The sequence below is a fragment of the Lissotriton helveticus genome, chromosome 7, assembly GCF_964261635.1.
Source record: "Lissotriton helveticus chromosome 7, aLisHel1.1, whole genome shotgun sequence".
NCBI classification, from domain to species: Eukaryota; Metazoa; Chordata; class Amphibia; order Caudata; family Salamandridae; genus Lissotriton; species Lissotriton helveticus.
Window position 1 is genome coordinate 1,927,483,087 of NC_136068.1, and position 21,425 is coordinate 1,927,504,511.

The 21,425-nt window shown below is 43.7% G+C and overlaps 1 protein-coding gene across 3 annotated transcripts in view; it reads left to right on the plus strand.

Moving 5' to 3' along the window:
* LOC144770909 (uncharacterized) overlaps window positions 1-21,425 on the plus strand; it is a 169,691-nt gene that overhangs the window by 14,221 nt on the left and 134,045 nt on the right. For all 3 annotated transcript variants that reach the window (XM_078655708.1, XM_078655707.1, XM_078655706.1), the window contains exons 3-5: window positions 2,956-3,066; window positions 4,769-4,882; window positions 20,950-21,060. In XM_078655708.1, coding sequence (XP_078511834.1) covers window positions 2,956-3,066; window positions 4,769-4,882; window positions 20,950-21,060 — 336 coding nt within the window. The remainder of the gene's footprint in view (window positions 1-2,955; window positions 3,067-4,768; window positions 4,883-20,949; window positions 21,061-21,425) is intronic.

Sequence of the window (21,425 nt, forward strand, 5' to 3'; positions counted from 1 at the left end):
TTAATTTTACTTTCCCAAGCTTTATTCCCACCCGCATTTCACATTGGGATTAGTACAATGTATACAAATTTTGACTTCTTTCTTCCCCTCTTCGGGTCGAGAGGCGATATTCCCAAGCACTTCTTGCTGAAGCAACCATGGCTGAGTTTCATCTGATTCATCATAGTTCTGAACGGGTTGGGATGCGCATGTGACCTCTAGTCAGGTGGGATAAGGATTTCAGTCACCCTCCAGGCCCAATTACGAACTAATAATAAAGTCAAAGAAAGACATGTTAGAATACGGAAATAAATTAATGCACTGTATACCACTTATTCCTACTCTAATCTCATTAATTTATTTAATCTTTTCACGTTAGCAATTTAATAAAACATACAAGGTTTAGTTTAAGCATAACATGTGCATTAACGTGCGCGTTTCAAGCGGCCATTTTAATAGATACTGCGCAGCTGCAAAGTTTCCCTATAAGGAAAGGACGTCATACTACGTAGACTCATGCGCTGAAAATTCCTGCATTTTCGGCATTCATTTTAAGACACTCAAGTTAACGGTTAGTAATACACATATGCAAGCTTCCCCTTTTGTGTAATGTAATGCAATATTAGTATTTGCAAACATGTTGGTTACAGTATTACACGTTATTTGAGAGGATTGCATCCAAGCAAGTCTCTTTCACCCGAAACCTTGCTCCATCACTAATCATCTGCCCCTGCTTTCAACATCTATTCACAGGCAGAGGAATAGTTGGATAGCCGTCCAGAAAATTAATCCTGCCTGCAAAAAAATTAAGATAAATTTAGCCTCCTGTCACCCTCTCAACCACTCTCTGTGCCTTCTCTTCTCTCTTTTCCCTTCATAATGCTGTGCTCTGTGCAAGAGGTTGTCCTGTCATAGCATCCTGGAATTCATGAATGAAGTAGAAACAGTGGGAAACAGCGTTTATTTCCCACTGTTTCAATATCACAGAAGTAAATAATAATAAGGTTTAGAATATTACACTCGTGCGAAAGGCTTCCAATCAAGTCATGCATAACATAAAATTATAGATGGGTAACTGAGTTATGGGAATGTTTTTCATCAAGGGGTTCTGAGTGACATCAAATCGACCACAAGAGCGAAGATCGAGGGGACTGTGATATCACTCAGAACTCAGTGGTGCCCGGACAATGTAAATTAAGCCTGAGTGCAAGAATATGTTCCCACACTTAAAATCTAGTTCCACATTGTCACAATAGGTGTTCGGTTACAGGAATGTTTCTTTGCATACTCATCCTAGAGAAAGCACATTAAGCCTGAAATGCATGTTAAGCCCACAAATGTGCGCATTAGGTAAACTAAACCAGTCGGATACTGTTTAGGAAGGGTGCAGGCTACAGTATTAGCTTAGTCCGTACAAACAAACTTTACTCTTTTCCAAAAGTTACATTTACAATGAAAACAACCATCTTCAAGTAAAAGGTAAATCTGTAACTTAGACTTTTTGACGACATGTATTCCCCTACAATACACATTAAGCAGTCTCACCAGTGGATGAACTTGACCGGAAGCTCCACTGATAAGACAGCTCAGGGAGTGAATGTTCATGCTATAGTAATCTCCGAGCAACCACTTGTGGCAGGTTTGAATTTCATTATAGCCAACTAGTCCTTTCGTATTTTTTATTTAAATAAAACGAGCAGCGTTGAACTGCTTGTCTGTAGTAATGTGAACCCTGTAAAATTAAGGGTAAAGTGTGTTGTAGACCTACAGATCTAGATATGTATATATTGGGGGAAAACGATGCAGTCTCGCACACGCCCCACACACACACTTGAAGTTCGGATATCCCTAAAAGAATGATGCATCCCTAGAGCTAATGGACCTGAGTATCCAGGAAAGTCCCATGGATTACGACTGAGTTGGGTCCCGATCAGCTTCTTGTTGCATGCTCTTTTAGAGACTAAAGATACCCTGGCAACTGATTGGGGTTTTCATTCTCTAGGGCACTGGTTCTTAACCTGTTGTCTGAGAACCACTTGGGGTTTGTCAATCCTTCTCAAGGGGGTATTCAACTGCTTTACAAAATTAAATATTATTAACATTCATAAATTGCAGTTAATTATATACACTAAGGATGCAAAATAGAAGATTTGAAAACTTTTGCTATATTTGATTGTGAATTAAACAAACTATTTGAGCAGTTGTTTGGTATATACTTGTTTATGCATTTGTGTGTATTGTTTTGGGACTCAATTCTTAGAAATTGCTTAGGATGGAGGTCCCCAACTTCTGATAATGACTCAGTTGGGGGCCCTGGATTCCAGTAATGATTTATTGGAGTTCCACCGATATCAGAAGGCTAAGAACCATTGATCTAGGGCCTCTAATGATCATAAAACCAAGACACAAATTATCAGAAACCCCTGTGATGAAATCACTGTTCTGTGGGCACGTGAATTACCTTGTAACTACCCTAATGCACCATGTACCTTTAGTCTAATTGGGTTCATGGATCCTTTTAAGTGATTTTAAGTTACTTTTAGCTTTTGCTTAAGAACAGCTGCTAGATAATTGGGTTTTTCTCGAAAGGCCCTGTCAAGTTTCTTGTTCCCTGGGAACATATTTTTTTAATCCTGTTTATCAAACTGGAATGTTTATACTCTTATGTTTTTATGTCTATGATGCTTTGTGCCGTTTTATTTTTTTTTATAAACAAAATAAAGATGATGATGAATTACGGTGTGCAATCTCAACCTTTCTTATGCAAAGTTACAGTCACTCGGGCACAGGGCGAGGCAATGTTTGACCATTACTGCTAAGTGTGGGGGGAGTATATCTTAAATTCTCATGTTAGGGTTTCTGTCCAGTGCACAATGAATGTTCTCTTTTCTCTCCCTGATTACACCTCTGTTGTGTTTGAACATTTTACAGGGAACTGTCAGTGGATTATAAGTGTCTTTTTTTCTTCTGCAACAGGTCCTATGATTGCCAACTCTGTATTTTCACTGAAACATAAGGAATATGAAGAGTTGGGTGACATGGACATTGAGGATCTAAAGTTGAATCACGATTTGAACACCTTCCAAGGTTAGTGTGAAAGGCAAAATTCATTAGCCGACATATGAGCAAAATGGGGTATTATGCCACAAATACACTGATGCTAGACTTGTGCATGTGTGTTGTTCCTATGGATTATCATAGCTTCAGCTATTCAACTTTTCCTCAACCTAGATCAAGTCTGTAGTCAATGAGAGAAAACAAAGAGGTGGAATTCTTGAGGATAACTTTTCTTGGGTGCTTACGTGGCTCCATAGACTGATTAACAGCATACCCTCTCTTCAAACTTTAGGCCTAGCCTACCTCAGCAGTCTGCAGCAACCACTGAGGTACTTCTTTCGAGGTGCAGTCCTTTCTTAAAAGGCACTATGCTTTGTCATTAAAAAAACATATACGTGTTACAATGGCATCGGGGCTGGGACCTGATATACAAGAAACAATCAATATCTAATGTAAACGCCCACTGCATGGATTATGAGGCTGGTGCGTCAACACGTTTCAATGGTATGTTCTTGAATATGACCATCTTTATCAAGACTTTAAATATTACTCTCTTGTAGTATATATACAATTTTTAAAAACATAATTATTACACACAACACGTGGACATGAGACATTATTTGTACAATTATACACAGCGAAGAGTGGAAAAGAAAAACACTCATGATATTATCAACACAGTTAGGCTGCTATAATATTTAAATATATGGACAAATGTTTCAAATGTCACTATCAGTGTTCAATTGTAAATATTACTCTCTTGCGGTATATCTACAATTTAAAAACATACAAATATTACTCACTGTGAGACCTATGGAGGGAATCAGATTGTATTTTTGAAGCAGTGATGTCCTGAACACTGATAGTGACATTTGAAACATTTGCAGTGGGCTGTTACATTAGATATTGATTGTTTCTTGTATATCAGGTCCCAGCTCTTATTCTTCCCTATACACAGTGCATCTCAGTTGTGTTCTGCCATGTTTAACAATTATAAACTTTGTGTACATAGATTGCTATGACTTTTTTGGGTGCCAGGAGAGATAATTTATTAGTTGCTCTGTTCTTGTATGTTTGGTGTTTACTACATAGGTATGTTAACCCGTTGGCTGTTGGCGTCAGCCATTGGCCGACGGCAGCACTACCTCGCTGGTGCTGCCGTCGGCCAATGGCGCCGTTTTTTTAAAACGGTCGCACTGCCGCAAAAAAGCGGAAGCAGCCAGAGGGTTAAATAAATGAAATTTGCCCCCAAATCTCAATGTGTCGGACCCCACAGACCTAACTGCAATAGAACAGCAATGGACGGCTCTGGGCTTCCTCTTACTGAAGCGTGAGATAGCCATGCAATGGGGCTCACCTTCTAAACCGCTCCTGATTAGATGGGTGGCCGCTATGGATGTGTGTATGCTGTCCGAGAAAACGGTTTATAAGGTCAGAGGGTGCCCTGGAGTTTGGGATAAGAAATGGGGAAGATGGAATGCTTATAGAGGCGAATTGTGTACTTCCCCCTCAGCAGACATGAAAATGACCAGACCTAATGTCATCCTGTAACTGTGATTGCAATTTACTGCTGTAATGAACGTGCTCTGTGTCAAGAGTGTAACTGTGATTGCTTTGATAATTACTACCTCTGCTTTTGATCAATATAATATATATTTTTTTTAAATGAAATTTGCAAATGTAAATATTTCTATCTGAAAGAGATACTACATGTTTTTTCATACTTATTTAGGATATTCAACTAGTGAATCAAATACAGTATTCAGGAAGACAAGAAGTGCCAAGCAACATTTAAAGAATAGCCCAGACTCAAATGAAAGGGGAAGCTGTGATAAGCCCAATACAGGTAACGAAGAATTGATCAGTCACAGGATACTGAGCAGTGTAAAGTATTTATGTGTTCTCTTACCGCAGCCTGAAACGATAAACCCCTTCTGTTAAACAACATACCCCAACAAACACTCATGAAGGCTTAAAGTCTTAGCAGATGAAAAAAAGGAAGATATATAGACGTTTTGCTGCTACTAGTGCTTGGGCTCTGATGCTAGGTCTGAGTTACCAATTGATTAGGCAGTCCTCTAAATCTCTTCTGATTCGGAATTTCAAGCCCCAGTTCTGTGCAGTTAGGCACTGTCTTGTTGGAAAGTAGGATCTGCTTAGCCCCACATTTTGCTGGTGTCGCTATGTTTTTGTGAGTAGTCTGACTGGGATCCTACTAATCAGGACCCCAGTCTCTGTGCTTCCTCCCTAAATTTGACATGGCGAGTACTTCTGTACCGCCACAATTGGCTTCTGGTATACCCCTACAAGTCTGGTATACCCCTATGGGTCTCCCATGGTCTACAGTATTCATTATGCCACCCATGAGAGACCAATCAAACTGTGACTACAGGCCTACCGTTGCAGCCTGTGTAAGCTGCTGCTAGCACCACTTACAAAAGATATACGCTTTCTTATAACTGAGGTCATTACACTTAAAACATATATGTCACCCCTAAGGCAGGACTTTCAATGCTGAAGGTCGGGTGCTTGGTTATAAGTATGTGGGTGGCCCTGCATGAGCAGGACACCCCTTCAACAGCGCCTTGACTCTCGCGGGTTACTAGCGTGCTTTATAAACCCCTGGTTGATTGATTGGCCTCTATGAACCCCGAGCCGATTCTCTAGGCTTTGTAAGGGCTGTCTGCCGTTTTTATCATATAGTGGCTATCCGTTGACCTCTCTACAGAGCACACAGAACAATTTTTATGTATTCCATTTGCAACTGAAATTCTGTGGATATGTGTGTGAAGGGGGTACACAGATGTCAAAATATTTGCAAGACAAAGGTAAGAGAAATTAAAGTGCTTAAATTTGAGGGAGTGCAGGGCATGTTTGGGGGTGGTGAAATGACAGCGATGCAAGGAAGTGCATTCAGGAAAGAGTGAAAAGAGGATGATGAAGAGGAAAGAGAGGGGGTTAAAGATGTGCTGTTGGACAAGATATGCAGCGAGAAAGAAGATACATATTTAATATAATGCACACATAACTGAAGGCCCAAACTACTTCCACAGGCCTCAATGCCGTTTCATTCACAGACTCACAGTTTCAGAATTGAAACATTTCCATTGTTATTTATAACAATCATTGTTTTTAGTCATTGCCTTAAATGGCTATCACCCAGTGACAAAGCTAATCATACCGACAGGCTTTAGGTGTATGTCTTTTTTGTGTCATTTATCGTAGATACAATTAAATCTCAGAGAGAAACCAAAATACCAGTCAGGTGGCACACTATGGAAATCACAGACATTTATTTGACATGTTCCTTTATAGAGTGCCCCCACTTTTTCCATCCCACTTAAAACCTGTCTGCACATATTTATATATGACTGGTGGCAGCCAGCAGCTGTGAGTGCTTCTCGAAGTCTGGATAGAGCATATTTTTCCAAAGTTAATGCTGCATGCAGTGCAAGACACTGGGCAAGCATACATTTAAAGGGCCAAAGTTGTCACGATGTACAATTTACACATTACAGTAACTGTTGCACATATTAATGTAAGAAGATATGGGGCAGTTTTTAATGTGTTTAATATTTCAAGACTATATGTGCCCACTGCTGTATAAGCCTTGCTTTAGTGCTACATTCATTTGCTCTAAAATGCACCATTTGCCTATCTTTTTTTCATTTCTTTCTCGGGGGGACTCACCCTGGACCCCAGGTTTGTCCATTGAACTGGTTCACATCCCTCGCTATATAAAAGTCATGCCCATCGTTTACGCCTCACCACTTTCAAATGTCACCAGCTGCCACTGGTCCTAAAGCTCTAACACTAGGCTGTCTCACTTCCAATATCTGTTGCAAAATACAAAGAGGCAAGGAATATTCTGTGGCAGGTTATCCTGCAGTTCGTTCCCTTGCAGATGCCTGGAGTTTCGTAAAGCATAGTGCTGATTGTACAAGGGATAAATATTTCGTAAGCAAAGTAGTTTTTTTCGGTGATATTTATTGAGATATGTTACGACATCCTCTCCTGTTACATGTAGAAAGTTTGGCAGATTAGGAATACTGGGCAGATATCTTAATTTTAAAAAGCTATTTATTCAAGATACCCCACATTGCTGGATTTATTGGGCGACTCTACAGCTGTTGTCAGCAAACAAAGTCTTAGATGTTTGCTTACCAGTAAAACGCATTCCAACAGCACAAGGGAGTGTTTGTAATTCACCATGTTTAAGATTACTGACCGTGTCTGGCGGGTGGGTAGTGCGTCGTTGTACACTGCTTGAGGGGATACACGAGTGTAAGCTTTGCAAGGAGAACGAGGAAAAAGTTGACTATTATTCAAGTTAGTGTGTGCTAGAGTTTTGAGTGGGTAAAGTGAGAGTGCTCGTCTTGTAATTATTTCAGAGATATTTGTCTCCTATTCTCATTAATACGGGGTGACTGTTCGTCTTTAGGTTTTGAGCCAAAATGGCCAGTTTGTTGACAACACAGTTCAGTTTCACTGTGCTTTTTGCTGTATAGTTAATGTAGAAGGGTTTACAAAGGTAATGTGTTGGTGGTGGAAAGTTATGAATTCTATTAGTACGAGAGCGAAATGATCATGGTTCTTCTGGCTTGCAACCAGACATATTGCTTCAGTAAAAATGGTGAGGGGTGGTGCAGGTGAGGCGGTCGAGTAGAGTGATGTCACCATCAATGTGAGATGAGACCGGTGTCAACGGTTTGCATCATGAAGGATGGCTTGCTTTTGCACCGAAGGCTTAAGCGTTACAAGGCTGCCTGCTATTTATTACTTACATGGTGCTTTACAGGTGAGATGGGATTTGGTGTACATGCCTAATGTCTTGATTAGGCACAATGTTGAAGCGGTGCAACAGAGTCATCTAGTGATATCCCATCTATCCTTGATTGGACTTTGGATTCTAAGGCACCGCCTTCAAGAAACAGCAATCCGAGTTGGTGCAGTTTAGCCTCTTTTTGATTATAGACAGCCGTGTTCAGAGCCACTTGAGACTAGGGTTGCAGGTTCATATCATTAGCTGATGAGATGGTCTGCCTTATCCTTCACGTCACCAACCCACAAAAGACACTCCCAGAGCTCTTCAACATTTTTGAAAACTATGGAGTCCACGCAGGCTATAGGATTAACTGGGAGACATTTAGCCTATACCCGGCAGGATAACAATGTGACCTAAATGATGTCCCGGATCGACTTTGAGTTGATCTGGAGTGGTGCGGTTATCTGGGTATTTACGTGACCCCAAGCAGGGAAGATAGTAAAGAGCGAAATATTCGGGAGATCCTGATTGACTTCCATACAGATGTGGAAAGATGGGGTAAGCTGCCGTTGACATAGATTGTCAAAACGATAACACTGACAAAATGTTTATATATCCTCCAAAGTACCTATTATACGGGCCAGAGGAAATTTTTACTAAGATATAGGGGGAAATACAAACCCAAATCTGGAATGGGGGACATCCGAGAATAGCTATGGGCACACGACGCGAACCCAATACAATGGAGGCATCGCCTTACTAGACATGAAAGCTTATTATTGGGCGGCCCACCTTATAGTAGTCAATGATTGGGGTGATCTACCGGGAGATCACCCAACATATGCACTAGAAACAACGCAATTTCAAACTCATCCTTACACACACTACCTCTGTGGTCGAAAAGAGGTTTGTCCAATGAACTGGTTCACATCACTCGCTATATAAAAGTCATGCCCAACGTTTATGCCTCACCACTTTGGAGGAACAGCTCCAAATTAAACAACCCTCGTAATATGAGACAGATCAGGTACTGTAACCAAAGTTGGGGGACTCTGGGCTTTTATAAAGGTCCAGCATACATGCCCAAAAGTAATCCAACAAAACGAATATGCAGTTCCTAACAGGCAAAAAGAGGAAACGTGGTTGGCTATGTGTGAGACTATGTTCACTGAATGAAGGGAGGAAAAGGGGAATTCCTCCTTTTGGAATGAGTGCCCTCAAAAACCCATCTATGGATTGATGAAGTTAGATAAGGCGAGAAAACCACATTGGAAGTCGCAGGTCATGTGTAGAGAGACAACTGAATGTATGCAATTGACGGGCGATGTCGTGAAGACGTGGCCCGCCCTTTGCCTCCTCCCGCGGATGGCTGCTAGAGCCCCTTGCGGCGCGGTCGTGCACACGGCGCATCACAGGCAGGGCCGGGCCGCCTGAGTGCCGATTGCTGCTGCGGACCTCTGGGCGGCGGCTGGAGACAGGTCGCGGGGGTGGGGGGCCAGGTGCTGGACCTTGCTGGGTGCCGAGGCGGCCGACGAGGCGGGGCCTTTGCGGCGGGCGGTGCCTGCTGGGTCTCATGGCGGCTGTCGAGTCTTGCTGGGGAGCCCGGATGGGCAGCTGACCGGTGGGGGGTCTGTCGGGGAGAAGGCGATTTTCCCCCCTCTCTCTCTCTCCCAGGGATCGCGACGAGAGGTAAGGCTGCCCCGACCTGAAGGCCTGCCCCGGCGATAACAGCTGGGGGGCTGGCTGCTGTTTAATGGGTGACTGGCTGCGGCGCGGCCACTGTGCTGGTCAGCGCGGGGGAGCTACCCAGGGATCAGGATACTGGCCATATACTACTTGGGCCTATCCGAAGAACATACCGGAGGCGGCGGGGGATCCAGCGCTGCCACGTGGGGAGGACTTGGCCCTTTGGCAGTGCCCAGGACTGACACAGATTGGAGTTTTGCGGGGCCTTAGGCTGGCTGAGTAAGTTGGAGAGGCATATTCGTCCTACGACGGGTTTGGGCCACGACGCCGGTCTTGGAGACTGGCCAACCTGTTGGCCGGTACACTGAATCGCCCTCTGCACAATGCTGTACAGTCCCACGGGGCCGCGCTCATACTCCCTGCTGGGTCTGGTTGATACCGAACTCTGGTCCTGCGGAGGAGACGTGGTGCACGGGAGCAGCCCAGCGGAGAGTTGGTGGTGAGTGGAGACGATCCCTGGGGACCTCTGGTCCCTTGACTCTTTGTGAACCCTGCCGCTCCCTCCCTTCCTCACCCCCCGTGCCCTCCCATGCGGGGCACCATTGTCTTGTGAGGGGAGCTCGGCCTGTTTGAAGGAGCTGGATTGAGACTGGCCCTATGGACTACCCCCTTCATGGTCTGAGTCTAGCTTTGGGTGTCCGGGACAGACTATATATTTGAGCTAACTAGGCTCTTCATTAGACCGACACTACACCTGGCCGAGTACTTGTTCCCACTCTGCAGTCTACCCTCTTGGCCGTGGACGAGCGCTGCCGTGCCACGACACCCCTGTACGACTTTGGGACCGAGGGGACCGGAAGGTCCCTTCTCATAGCAGACCTGGGGGCGGCTCTCGGCAGAGCCTGGTGGATACCGAATATCATGGGCAAAAACTGGGCCAAGGGGCAGGAGAAGCGAGATGGCGCTGATACCCCTCGTACTATGGCTGGGGGTGCGGGCGTGGACCCCTCGCCGGAGACGGCCCTAACTGGGCAAGTAGACGAACACCCCCAGATAAACTGGACTTAATCCTTAAGGAGATACGAGACTCTAGGGTGGCGATGGAACAGCAACTGGGCACTCTTACAACAGGCCTGACTCTCCTGAGGGCTAACCACGGCAAGTTGACGAACCAAGCCAGAGACCATAACAAAATAGAAGGAGGCTCCCCCAGGGATTCTTATTAAACGGCAGGAAAAAGGGGTAAGTAACTAACTGAAAGAAAACAGTACCCTGCCGGATTTTTTTTCAAGTACGGTCCCAAGCCAGGTTCCTTGCAAATAAACTGAGCAACTGGCCTACTAGTCAGAGCCAATCCATCACTTTTTTCATAGGATTTGTATTTTTTTAATTTTATTAATTAATCATTTATTTTATTCTTGATTCATCATAGATAAGTATACAATAGTTAACACATGATATGAAATTTTCTAAGAGTTCATACGCTAAGGTTTCAAATATAAAATTACAAAAACATACATCATATTAAAATGTTGAAAAATACATATACAAGACAGACCGTGTCCCACACACACCGTATCACTCTCACTCACATTACCACATACTCAGGGGGATATCATACTACCAATCTTTCATTTATACACTTATGGTACATAAACACCATCAGAGTGACTAATAGATGGTCAATTATTCATACGCCATGGCAGACAAGGGTGTTCAAGGATAGGATCGGGGATGGAGTGACCAATCTTTCTGCCAGCAGCGATTCACGCCGACGCGCGTTTCAGTGTCTAGGTCGGTAGGGATAACACCTTCATCAGGGCAACAATATACCACGGAGAGGGGGACAGGGCCACCGTATTAACTAGGGCCTAAGGCAGAGGAGGGGATCCACTTAGCGATGACAATGGTTCCACTATGTCTCTCTTTCACGAAACGACGTTCTCTAGGCTGTGGTGGGAACTTGTGGCGCACAGACCATGTAGGAATAGACAGGAACAGTCTGATAGGCTGTCCAGAGGCAAGTCCTCATGGGGGACTGTATAGCGGCCAACTCCTTGTGGATATTTCCAGGTTTCCTCAAACTTCACATGGGTCACTGAGGGGATCTTTAGCTGATAATAGTCGGATCCGATGCCTCCCGAACCCGGGATATGGGTTTCGGGAGGGGGGTTCACCCGCAGGTCAAGTCCACTGGTGCAGCTCGGATGAAACTGGCAGAAAGTTCTCCCAGGGACCAGACTGGTAAACAGCACGGACCGTACTTGAAAAAAATCCGGCAGGGTACTGTTTTCTTTCAGCAAGCCAGAGACCAATGGCATAGGCTTGACGGATCTCACACCAATGGTGGCGGAACATTCCTCCTCCTTGAAACAACTCCGACAAAGGGTTGACACGCTCCTGGGCGGAGTCGAGGACGCTTAAGGGAGAAATAGACGCAACAACATTTGCGTCATTGGCCTTCCGGAACGCTGTGAAGGAAAAGGGGCAGCGGACTTTATGGAACAATGGTTCAAAGACCATGTAGCACCCGAAGGACTCTCGCCGTACTTCTGTATGGAACGGGCACACAGGATCCCGACGGGGCAACCTAAGCCCAGTCTGCCTCCCTGTCCACTGATTGTGAAGATTCTTACCTATAGGGACCGGGATACCCTGCTACAAAAAGCCAGAGAGAAAACGCTCATCCAATGCGAGAACCACCAGGTCTCCTTGTATCCAGATTACACCATGATGGTCAAGAGACAGCGTTCCTCCTACCTAGCAGTAAAAAAGAAACTGCAGAAAGCACAACTCAAATATGCACTCCTATACCCTGCTCGGCTGAATGTTATTCACGAGAAGAAAACACATTTTTCTGAAATCCCGGCGGACGTTGAGGAGTGGATAGAAGTGATGTGCATAGGGTCCAGCCAGGCCAGTACTGCGGAGGGGTCTGCGCGGGCCTTGACGGGGACTATGGAGAGAGCAGCCCGCCGCTTGCTGGGACCCAGCCGTTGCAGCAGAGGAGCTGGCCCCTCGAAGGAACAACAGAGGAGGGATCAGGAGGGAGCGCTGGCGACAGCGGGCGCCTTCCGAGAAGACTCAAACAAAATCGCGACTGACTCAGATGACAGCACCCTACAGTCAGACTCTGACCACAGTGTTATCCTGTTCCCCACCATCACGCCTAGAACGGCTGATGATTTAATGGACAATTGACTGTAAAGTCCAAACCTTTACTCTACAATCTCTGTTTAGGAGTTTTGATATTGCTGCTGTTGTATTATTTATGGATTTCGCTTTGATATCTGAGCTCCATAGTTAATGTAGGTTTCCTCCATTTTGTATCTTATTGAAGGCAGGACCTCCTGATTCAGTTTGAGTGTAGTATAATCTAAAAGTAACTGAGGGTCTGTATTGAGGTCCGGGTGATCCCTATTACCTGGTACTCGCTGGGGGCTAAGTCCAGACCACTACTCCCTTCGCTATTATAACATTCACCTTCCCCCGGGATGGAGTTCCGTAGAGCTGCGGGGTAACTATGATTGGCTGCAGTACGGCCAAGTTTGTGACTGGCCACCTCCCTTCAAGAGTTATGCACCTTTATTGACTTTATTTGCTTGTTGTATTATTGTTGGGCTCCGCGCAGTTCTAGCGCTGTGCCGGGTTTAGTTAAAGTTATGGGGGATAGGGACTCCTGATCACGCTTACCCGAACACTTAACACGAGAAGAGATCCTACCATATCACTGGGAATATGGCCGGGTCAGTTGAACCTCAAGGGTCCTATAATTTGCTTACCTGGAATGTAAGAGGGTTAGGCTCAATTCAGAAATGCTACCGCATACGTGCATTCCACCTCCGACACCAAACACACATCGCGTTCCCCCAGGAATCCCACCTCACAGACGCTGGAACTCAGAAAATGCGGAAAAAATGGAGGGGATGTATTTATTCCACAAATTATTCAGCTTTTGCTAGGGGGGCCGCTATTTGGATGCGACATGGGATCCCATTTGTTGAGATTGAACGGCGGGTGGGCGATCAGGGGAGATGTCTTAGTGAATGGAACTTTAGACGGCTCCCTGCTGGTTTTGGGGAGCATTTACGCCCCAAATTTTGATCAAGATAAATTCCTACAGAGGCGGAGTGTGACTCTGGCGGACTGGGATGGGATCCCTTGGACTTTAGAGGGAGATTGGAATGCGATACTGGATCTAGAATTAGATAGATCACACCCCCCACTTCAGGCCTCTATCACGACCAGATTAACAGAGCAGTTTGCCTCGTGGACGCATCCGCTGGTCTTTGTCTGATGCCTGGCGGACACTCAACCACACACATAAGGAATACTCTTTTTACTCTCCGATGCACAACTTCCATACCAGGATCGATCGCTTCCTGTGCTCTAGGGCCATTATCACGAACATAGGTGGGTCGGAATACCTAGCTAAGACCTTCTCTGACCATAGGCCCCTGACACTAAAACTGCTCTGGGGTAGGGTGCTGACCCCGGTACCCACCTGGAAACTAAACCCACGGTTGCTGGAGGACGCACCCTTTCGCTCTTCCTTGACTACCACTATCTCTGACTACCTGAGGGAGAATTGGAACACAGCTTCCTCAAATCTGATCGAGTGGGACGCCTTAAAAGTAGTGATCAGGGGGGGGAAGCGATAGGACAACTAGTAGGGGTTAGGCAGGAGATACACCAGAAATTGAGGGACGTAGAGAGTAGACTGCAAATACTGGAGAGGAAAGTGACCCTTGACCCGAAGAAGAATGGAGAGTTACAAACGGCTCACATTGACCATGCTGAAACATTAGAAACACTCAGGGTAATAGATTATAGGGAATACACGCAACGGAAACACAATGAGGTAGATAGACCTAGCACACTGCTTGCCCGACTGGTAAGGGACCAGCCTGATGCACCACACATCACCTGCATACGTAATAAGATGGGCGTCATTGTTCACACACAAACAGAAATAAACACTGGATTTCGTAACCATCTTCAAATGCTCTATACACGCCCGAGCCAACAGATGGTGCAAGGATTAGCGACTATCTACAAGACCTTCCATTCCCGACAGTGTCAGAAGCTACTAGGAAAGATATTGATGGCTCCATTACCCAACCTGAGATCCGTGCAGCGATTAAGAGCCTGAACCGTAATAATATGGCTGGCATGGATGGTCTCCCCGTGGAGTTTTACCTTACGTACTCGGACCCTCTAGTCCCGGTACTGGAAACTGTCTATAAGGCGGCATTTGATACGGGCCACTTACCCGAGTCTACCATGCAGGCTTTAGTTGCGTCGATACCAAAACCCGGGAGAGATGTGTTGGACATGACCAATTATAGACCCCTCTCTTTGCTCTCGACCGAATACAAGATTTTGAGTAAGGCCCTTGTTAACCGGATACAATCGCACCTCCCCACACTTATTCACCAGGACCAGTGCGGATTCCTTCCGAGTCGTAGCACCTCCCTGAACACTCGCCGATTACACTCGATCATGTCGGCTACTACTAATGAATTCCCTCATGCGGGATGTATAGCGCTGGACCTCAAACAAGCATTTGACTCCTTGTCCTGGGAGTTTATGTTTGAATCCTTAAAATGCTTTGGGTTTCCGGATCATTTCCTGAAATGGGTCCGCCTGCTATACACATGTCCTACGATTAAGGCTCGCACTGGTAGATACATCTCCAACCGTTATGAGGTACACAGCGGCACGAGACAGGGTTGCCCCTTGTCCCCGTTGGTATTTGTTCTTGGCCTTGAACCCTTGGCACTATCTCTTAGTGTTGCGGCTGACCGAATGGGCATCCCTATCAGTGGGACACCCCATCTTATATCCATATACGCTGACGATATACTGTTATATCTCCGAGACCTCAAAGCAAATCATGAACCGATACCTGACATATTTGACATGTTTGAACAGTTATCAGGCCTGGCGATAAACCATGTAAAATCGATAGGTTTTTTTCTTCCGAGAAACACCTCACCTCACTCACATACAGTTTGGCACACATCATATGCCGGTGGCCCCTGATACTTTTAAGTACCTGGGAATACAGGTGTATGCAGATCAGATTGATGGTAATATCCAAAGGGCAATAACCAGACTTCGGAGAGCCGTAGGGTTCTGGACCTCTCTGCCCCTGTTATTGATGGGACGCATTGCCATCTCAAAAATGGTTATGCTCCCTCGCCTCCTCTATTATTTTGTGAATTTACCAGTAAACCTCCCTCAATCTATTTTTGATACACTGAACACTATTTTGATCAATCTTATTTGGGGGACGGGCCGGAGACGGATCAGTCTCCGGAAACTCCAATTGGGAAAAAAGGCAGGCGCCTAGGGGTCCCTGATTGTCGGGGGTATTATTATGCTAGCCAGCTTCAATGGCTATCCGATTGGACTGCAGGTAGGAACCTACACGAGATCGGCTTCACGCCGGAAAAACTTAGCCGTGGTGAACTCCATTCTCTATTGTTGCCTAGGGCCAGGATTCCCCCGGATTGCCCTCCTCTGCTAAAGAGTGCTTTAACTTGTTGGAGAAAAGCTCTTTCATATACGTCAGTGATCCCACCCTATGCGGCAAACATCCCCTTATTGGGCATCCCCACACCGCAGGGCAGACTCTCACGAAACAGACTCCAAGAATTGACAGATAGTGGGGTGGACGATGTGGGTTCCTTTTTTGGAGATGACATGCTATTAGACCATACACACTGTCTATAACAAGGACCCCCTGAACAATAGATAGTTCAATTCCTAGGTCAGGGATAAATATTTGTGTGAAAAAGCAACCTTGGCAATTATATTTACTTGTCTATTCAATGATAGATGGGAGAGAAAAACACTCCCAAGGTTAGAGTTCAACTTTTATTGTCATTACTTCAAGGCTTTTTTTGTCTAATAAATGTATGTATAAAAAAGTGTCCTTTTTTATATATAGCATATAAAAAATTGTATAAATATACAATCAATAACCATAAAAAACACAATATATATAAAAGAAATGCATCAGGAAAGGGAAATATAAAAACAAGATGTGGCACAATAATACATTTGAAGCGCGTTTCGGCGAACCAGCGCCTTCTTCAGGAAAAGCCACTAAATTACCTAGGCAAAAAAATACATAATGGAGTACAGTTATTCAAATGACGATACCTCTAATAATTTACCTAAACATCTAAACATTCTCATAGCGAGCAAGGAGATAGAAAAACACCTAATCCATATAGGATACATGTATCAATATATTTGACATTACAACTCATAAAGAAACAGCCTGGAAAATATATATATATTCTCCCATACATGGACAAGTAAGACTTCATATCAGATCAAGTCTATAGGTAGTATACTTCAATGCTCATTATGATCAAAACCCAAAGAAAAACCTATATCAATATAGGCATATGTACATCATATGATGGTACCTTATTACAGAGAAACAAAAATTTAAAGACATTATCTCAGATACTTACTTAACCACTTGGATGCTAATGACCAGGGTAACTCGTCATGGAGTTCCCATTCATTTCAATGGAATTTACTTATAAATCCTTCAAGTGCCTTAGCATCCAAGTGGTTTTAAAGAACACTCAGGGGTAATCATTAATATGTAGTATATATTTCCGGGTCACATTTGAGGGTTAATTTTATCTGAAATAGATAGAGGAAACTAAATAGTAAGTCTAATTCAAACACAGATTGATTTAATCTAATTATTTATTAAGAGCCCTCTATTTCTACTTACTTAAAAATTCATCAATGGCTAACACTTCGACTTCCCAATACTCGGATTTTAAGATGCCGACTGACCTTGTGATATAGGTAGTAACAAACCAAGCGAAGCGAGCAATTATTTTTCGATGTTCCTTCTCTGTTAATAAAAACAATTAGAATATGTCGCGGGATTAGTATTTGTCTAATTTATAGGTTTACAGATGATCTATTCTTGGCCATATTACCTATGGATGAGCAAAACTTTTTAATATTTCTGGGTTTTGATTATTAAACTTCAACTTGCATCTTTCATGCAATTTGACCATAAGACTGTAGGCTCAAAAGATGCCTTTTATCACAATACTATAGGGAAAAATATCCTATTTAGTGTAGTTGAATAGTTAACAAATTTCTTGTAGCGATGAGCTTAGCCTTGGAATTCGTAGAAAATCAACGAAGAACAGAGCTATAAAGAGGATTGGAAAAAAGAGAGGGCCACGTTAAAAAATAAATAATAAAGAACTCCAATTCCTCTTGAACAGGTGAATACTTAGTCCAAATTTCTATATTTCGATTGTTTATTATTTAAACAATGGGTTCAAGATATAGCTCTCTTTTTCCGGGTCTGCGAAAGACAAGATTCTGGAAGTAACCAACCTTCAAGAAAATCTTGTCACTATAGAACGAAGACGGGCGTAGAATTCGTGTCCGATATCGTCTTTACACAGGTAATGAGCAGGATGCCCCTTATTACAATGTTCTCGCTATACTACATTGATTGCGGGATCTAAAAAGGATTGAACATAATAACAAATACAATGTTGAATTTAGTGTGAGAGTGCAGAATAAGAAAAAATTCCTAATAATGTGAATGAGACAAATACCTCGTTGCGAGTTTTGTTACGTTTTGTCCTTCGTATTGATTAAAAAGGATAAAACCGCGAGGCTGTGAACGGAACGGGAGAGAGAAAACAGAGAAAGAACTCAAAAGCCAATCTCTCTAGTGTAATAAAGATTCCCAATTTTGGTTAGGTGTACGAGAAACAAAGCGCAAGACACCCACCTTTGATGCAGCTACGCGGCAAGCAGACCGAAGGCAAACAGGGAATTACGGCGTCTGACGTCACTAGGAGCGAGATGGCTGGAGGTTATCAAATGCGTATTCAATCGCAACGCTTTAACTATTCTAAACCTCATGGGTCAACGGCTAGAAGAGGAGCCACGTGATGTGATACATAGCCAAAGAACGTGGCTTCACATAACACATGACTTCAAATAAAGATGGAAAAAGTACTCTTTTGTTTATCTATTGTGGAAAACAGATCCAACAACAAACCGGGTGAAAGAATATCATTCTGGATAACCCAGCATGGAAACAAGGTGAAATAACCTCGTGTACAGCGATCCATCTAGTTTTAAGAAAAAAAGAACAGGTAAGAAATTTGAAAACCTGCACTGCAACGGAGGAAACCAATACGATAAAACACCAATGTTATGCCTAAAAAAATGAAATATTGAATCTATAATCGTATTGAATAAAAAGTAGGTAATCAGCAATGACTTAGGGTACAGATAAAAAGTAAGTAGTCAACAATGACTTGGGATACAGATAATATGTTCTGACGAAGTTAAACTGTCGCATTTACCCATTATGTGTCCCACATAAAATATTACATCCGGAAACCTATCGAATGAAAAGAGTGGAAAGTCAGCATTGGATTCGGATGCAGATAATACATTCTATCAGGACTAAACAATAGCGTTTTCCCAAGGGATCTAGCTGTTTAGTCCATTCTTGAAAGTATCCAGAGAAAATATCCAGAAAACCTCACGCTTTTTCTTTATGCGTGCACCACCTTTTGAATCTGGAATATTGATTTTTTTTCAAGTATTCGCCATTTAAAGTCATCTGGACCATGGCTACAATCAAGTAAATGCTTCACCATAGGTGAGAATTTTTTTTAGTTCTTATTGCGGAACGATGTTCCGTCAATCAATTAGACCATGTCACCTTTGTGCAGATTACAGGCGCTCCACCAAGATTATATCTGTTACACGCCACGGTAGCACACTATATTAGGACCATCTAGGCGCCACAACAAACTAAACCCACACAACATGAACTAGTACACCTATTATATTACATGGGACCGGGAGGTCATTTGGTCCGTTGGTTATATACGGGGTAAGTACACATGCAGCGCTCCCGCTTATGACCCTAATAACACTCTGGGCTGATGACACAAACACAGAAATTACAGATAGAGCGTGGCAGACCATGTTGGAACACCCCAAAAGAGTATCACGCAATGTCAGATTTAAATGTATTCAAACGATGGTACTCCATAGAGCATATCTTACTCCCATGAGAATACATCTTATGTTCCCAGACTCCTCTCATTGCTGCCCTCGCTGCGGGGAGGACAAAGCGGACTTTATCCATATGATATGGTTTTGCCCACGATTACGTTGATACTGGAGCGAGGTCTGCCGAACCCTCAACACCCTGACACAATTGCCGGCCCCTACTGAGGCCTTATCCTGCTTATTGGGACTAAGACACCGCTCTGGGAAGCAGAAAGTCAAGTTAAAATTCATGGACCTGGCACTCGTCTTGGCCATTAGGGACATAACGATGAAGTGGAAGTCTCCCAGACCCCCCACAGTTCCTGCGTGGCAGGCGGACTTGGTGCAGTGGGGTCTGGCGGAAGGGGCGGCCCTCCGGAAGAGGAGGAAAGAAGACTACGTAAACACCCTATAGCACTAGAGTGGGAAGCTATATTGATTGCTCTCGAAGCAATTGACCTCATCCCAACATTAACGGCTGGGTCCCAGTAAGGTACATTCGCCCCCGGATACCTTGAGGTTTACGACCCTTTACACTGACACTGAGGATCTTTATCTGTCCTATGTAAACTATAGTTTATACGCACGGGCAGTGTAAGTCCGGATGGGCTGACCAGGAGTGGGTGGGGAGTGGGATTGACTAAGTTGGGCTGGGGTGGGTTTCTAATAGGTTTGTTTACTGAAAAATAATCCACGTCATCATGCCGATAGTTGGATTGTACATAGAATGCTCCTGTACTGATCGGCCGGGGGACGTTTACGATATACTGATTATATCGATAAGGGATACACTGACCTGTACATGCAAAAATGATATGATTTTCTGTACCCGATAGACCTGATAGACTTGAGACTGGGGAGAAAAAAGAAAAGGACTGTTTACGTTTTTAACTGCTTTGGGTTTTACCATGTCAAATTGCAGTCAACAATAAAGTGTGTTAAAAAAAAATGAGAGAAACCATTTTTGTAATGTCTGTTCAGAGACCATTACGAAGGATAGGTTGGTGAGAACCTCTTGTTGTGTTTGTTGTAAATCACCACAGAAAGTCTGTGAGAAAGAACCACTGATCTCGGGCCTCCACTGAGTATTTCAAGCTAAAGTGTCAGACTGTTTGATGAAGTACTGTTCTGTGGGCAAGTGAATTGTGGTGTGCAATCTCAATATTTCTTGTGCAAACTGCAGTCACTATAACACAGGGCTAGGCATGTTTGTCCATTACTGCTTGGTGGAGAGGAGTCCGTCTTACAATTTCGTTGTAGGGAATTTCTGTCGAGTGTACAATGAATGTTCGCCTTTCTCTACCTGATTACATCTCTGTTGTGTTTGGATATTTTACAGGGAGCTGTGGTTGGATTAATTGTGTCTATTTTTCTTTCTACAATAGGTCCTCCGATTGCCAGCTCTGTGTATTCTATGAAACCTAAGGGGCATGAAGAGTTGTGTGACATGGACATTGAGGATACAAATGCGAATTGTGATTCTAACACTTCCAGAGGTTAGTGGGAAAGGCAATATTCATTAGAAGACAATAGCAAAAAGGGATAATATTCCACCCAACTATTGTTGCTAGACTTGTGCAGAAATACCATGAGATGTCAGTTAATCAATCAACTTCATTTCGGCTCGATGAGCCATAAAAAGTGTGCAGTGCAAAACAAAGTATATACTTAAAAACATTATAAATAAAAATCTCAGCTCACACAAATATGTAAAACAGTCCTACAACATCAGTTATCAGAAAAGCTACCACAGTGCCCAAACAAAAGCCAAAGGAACAAAAGCCTTCTAATAATTTCTTAGGAGTGTGCTCGTTAAGGGTCTGCTCTGTCACCCGGGTTAGCTGAGTTAAATATCAAATAT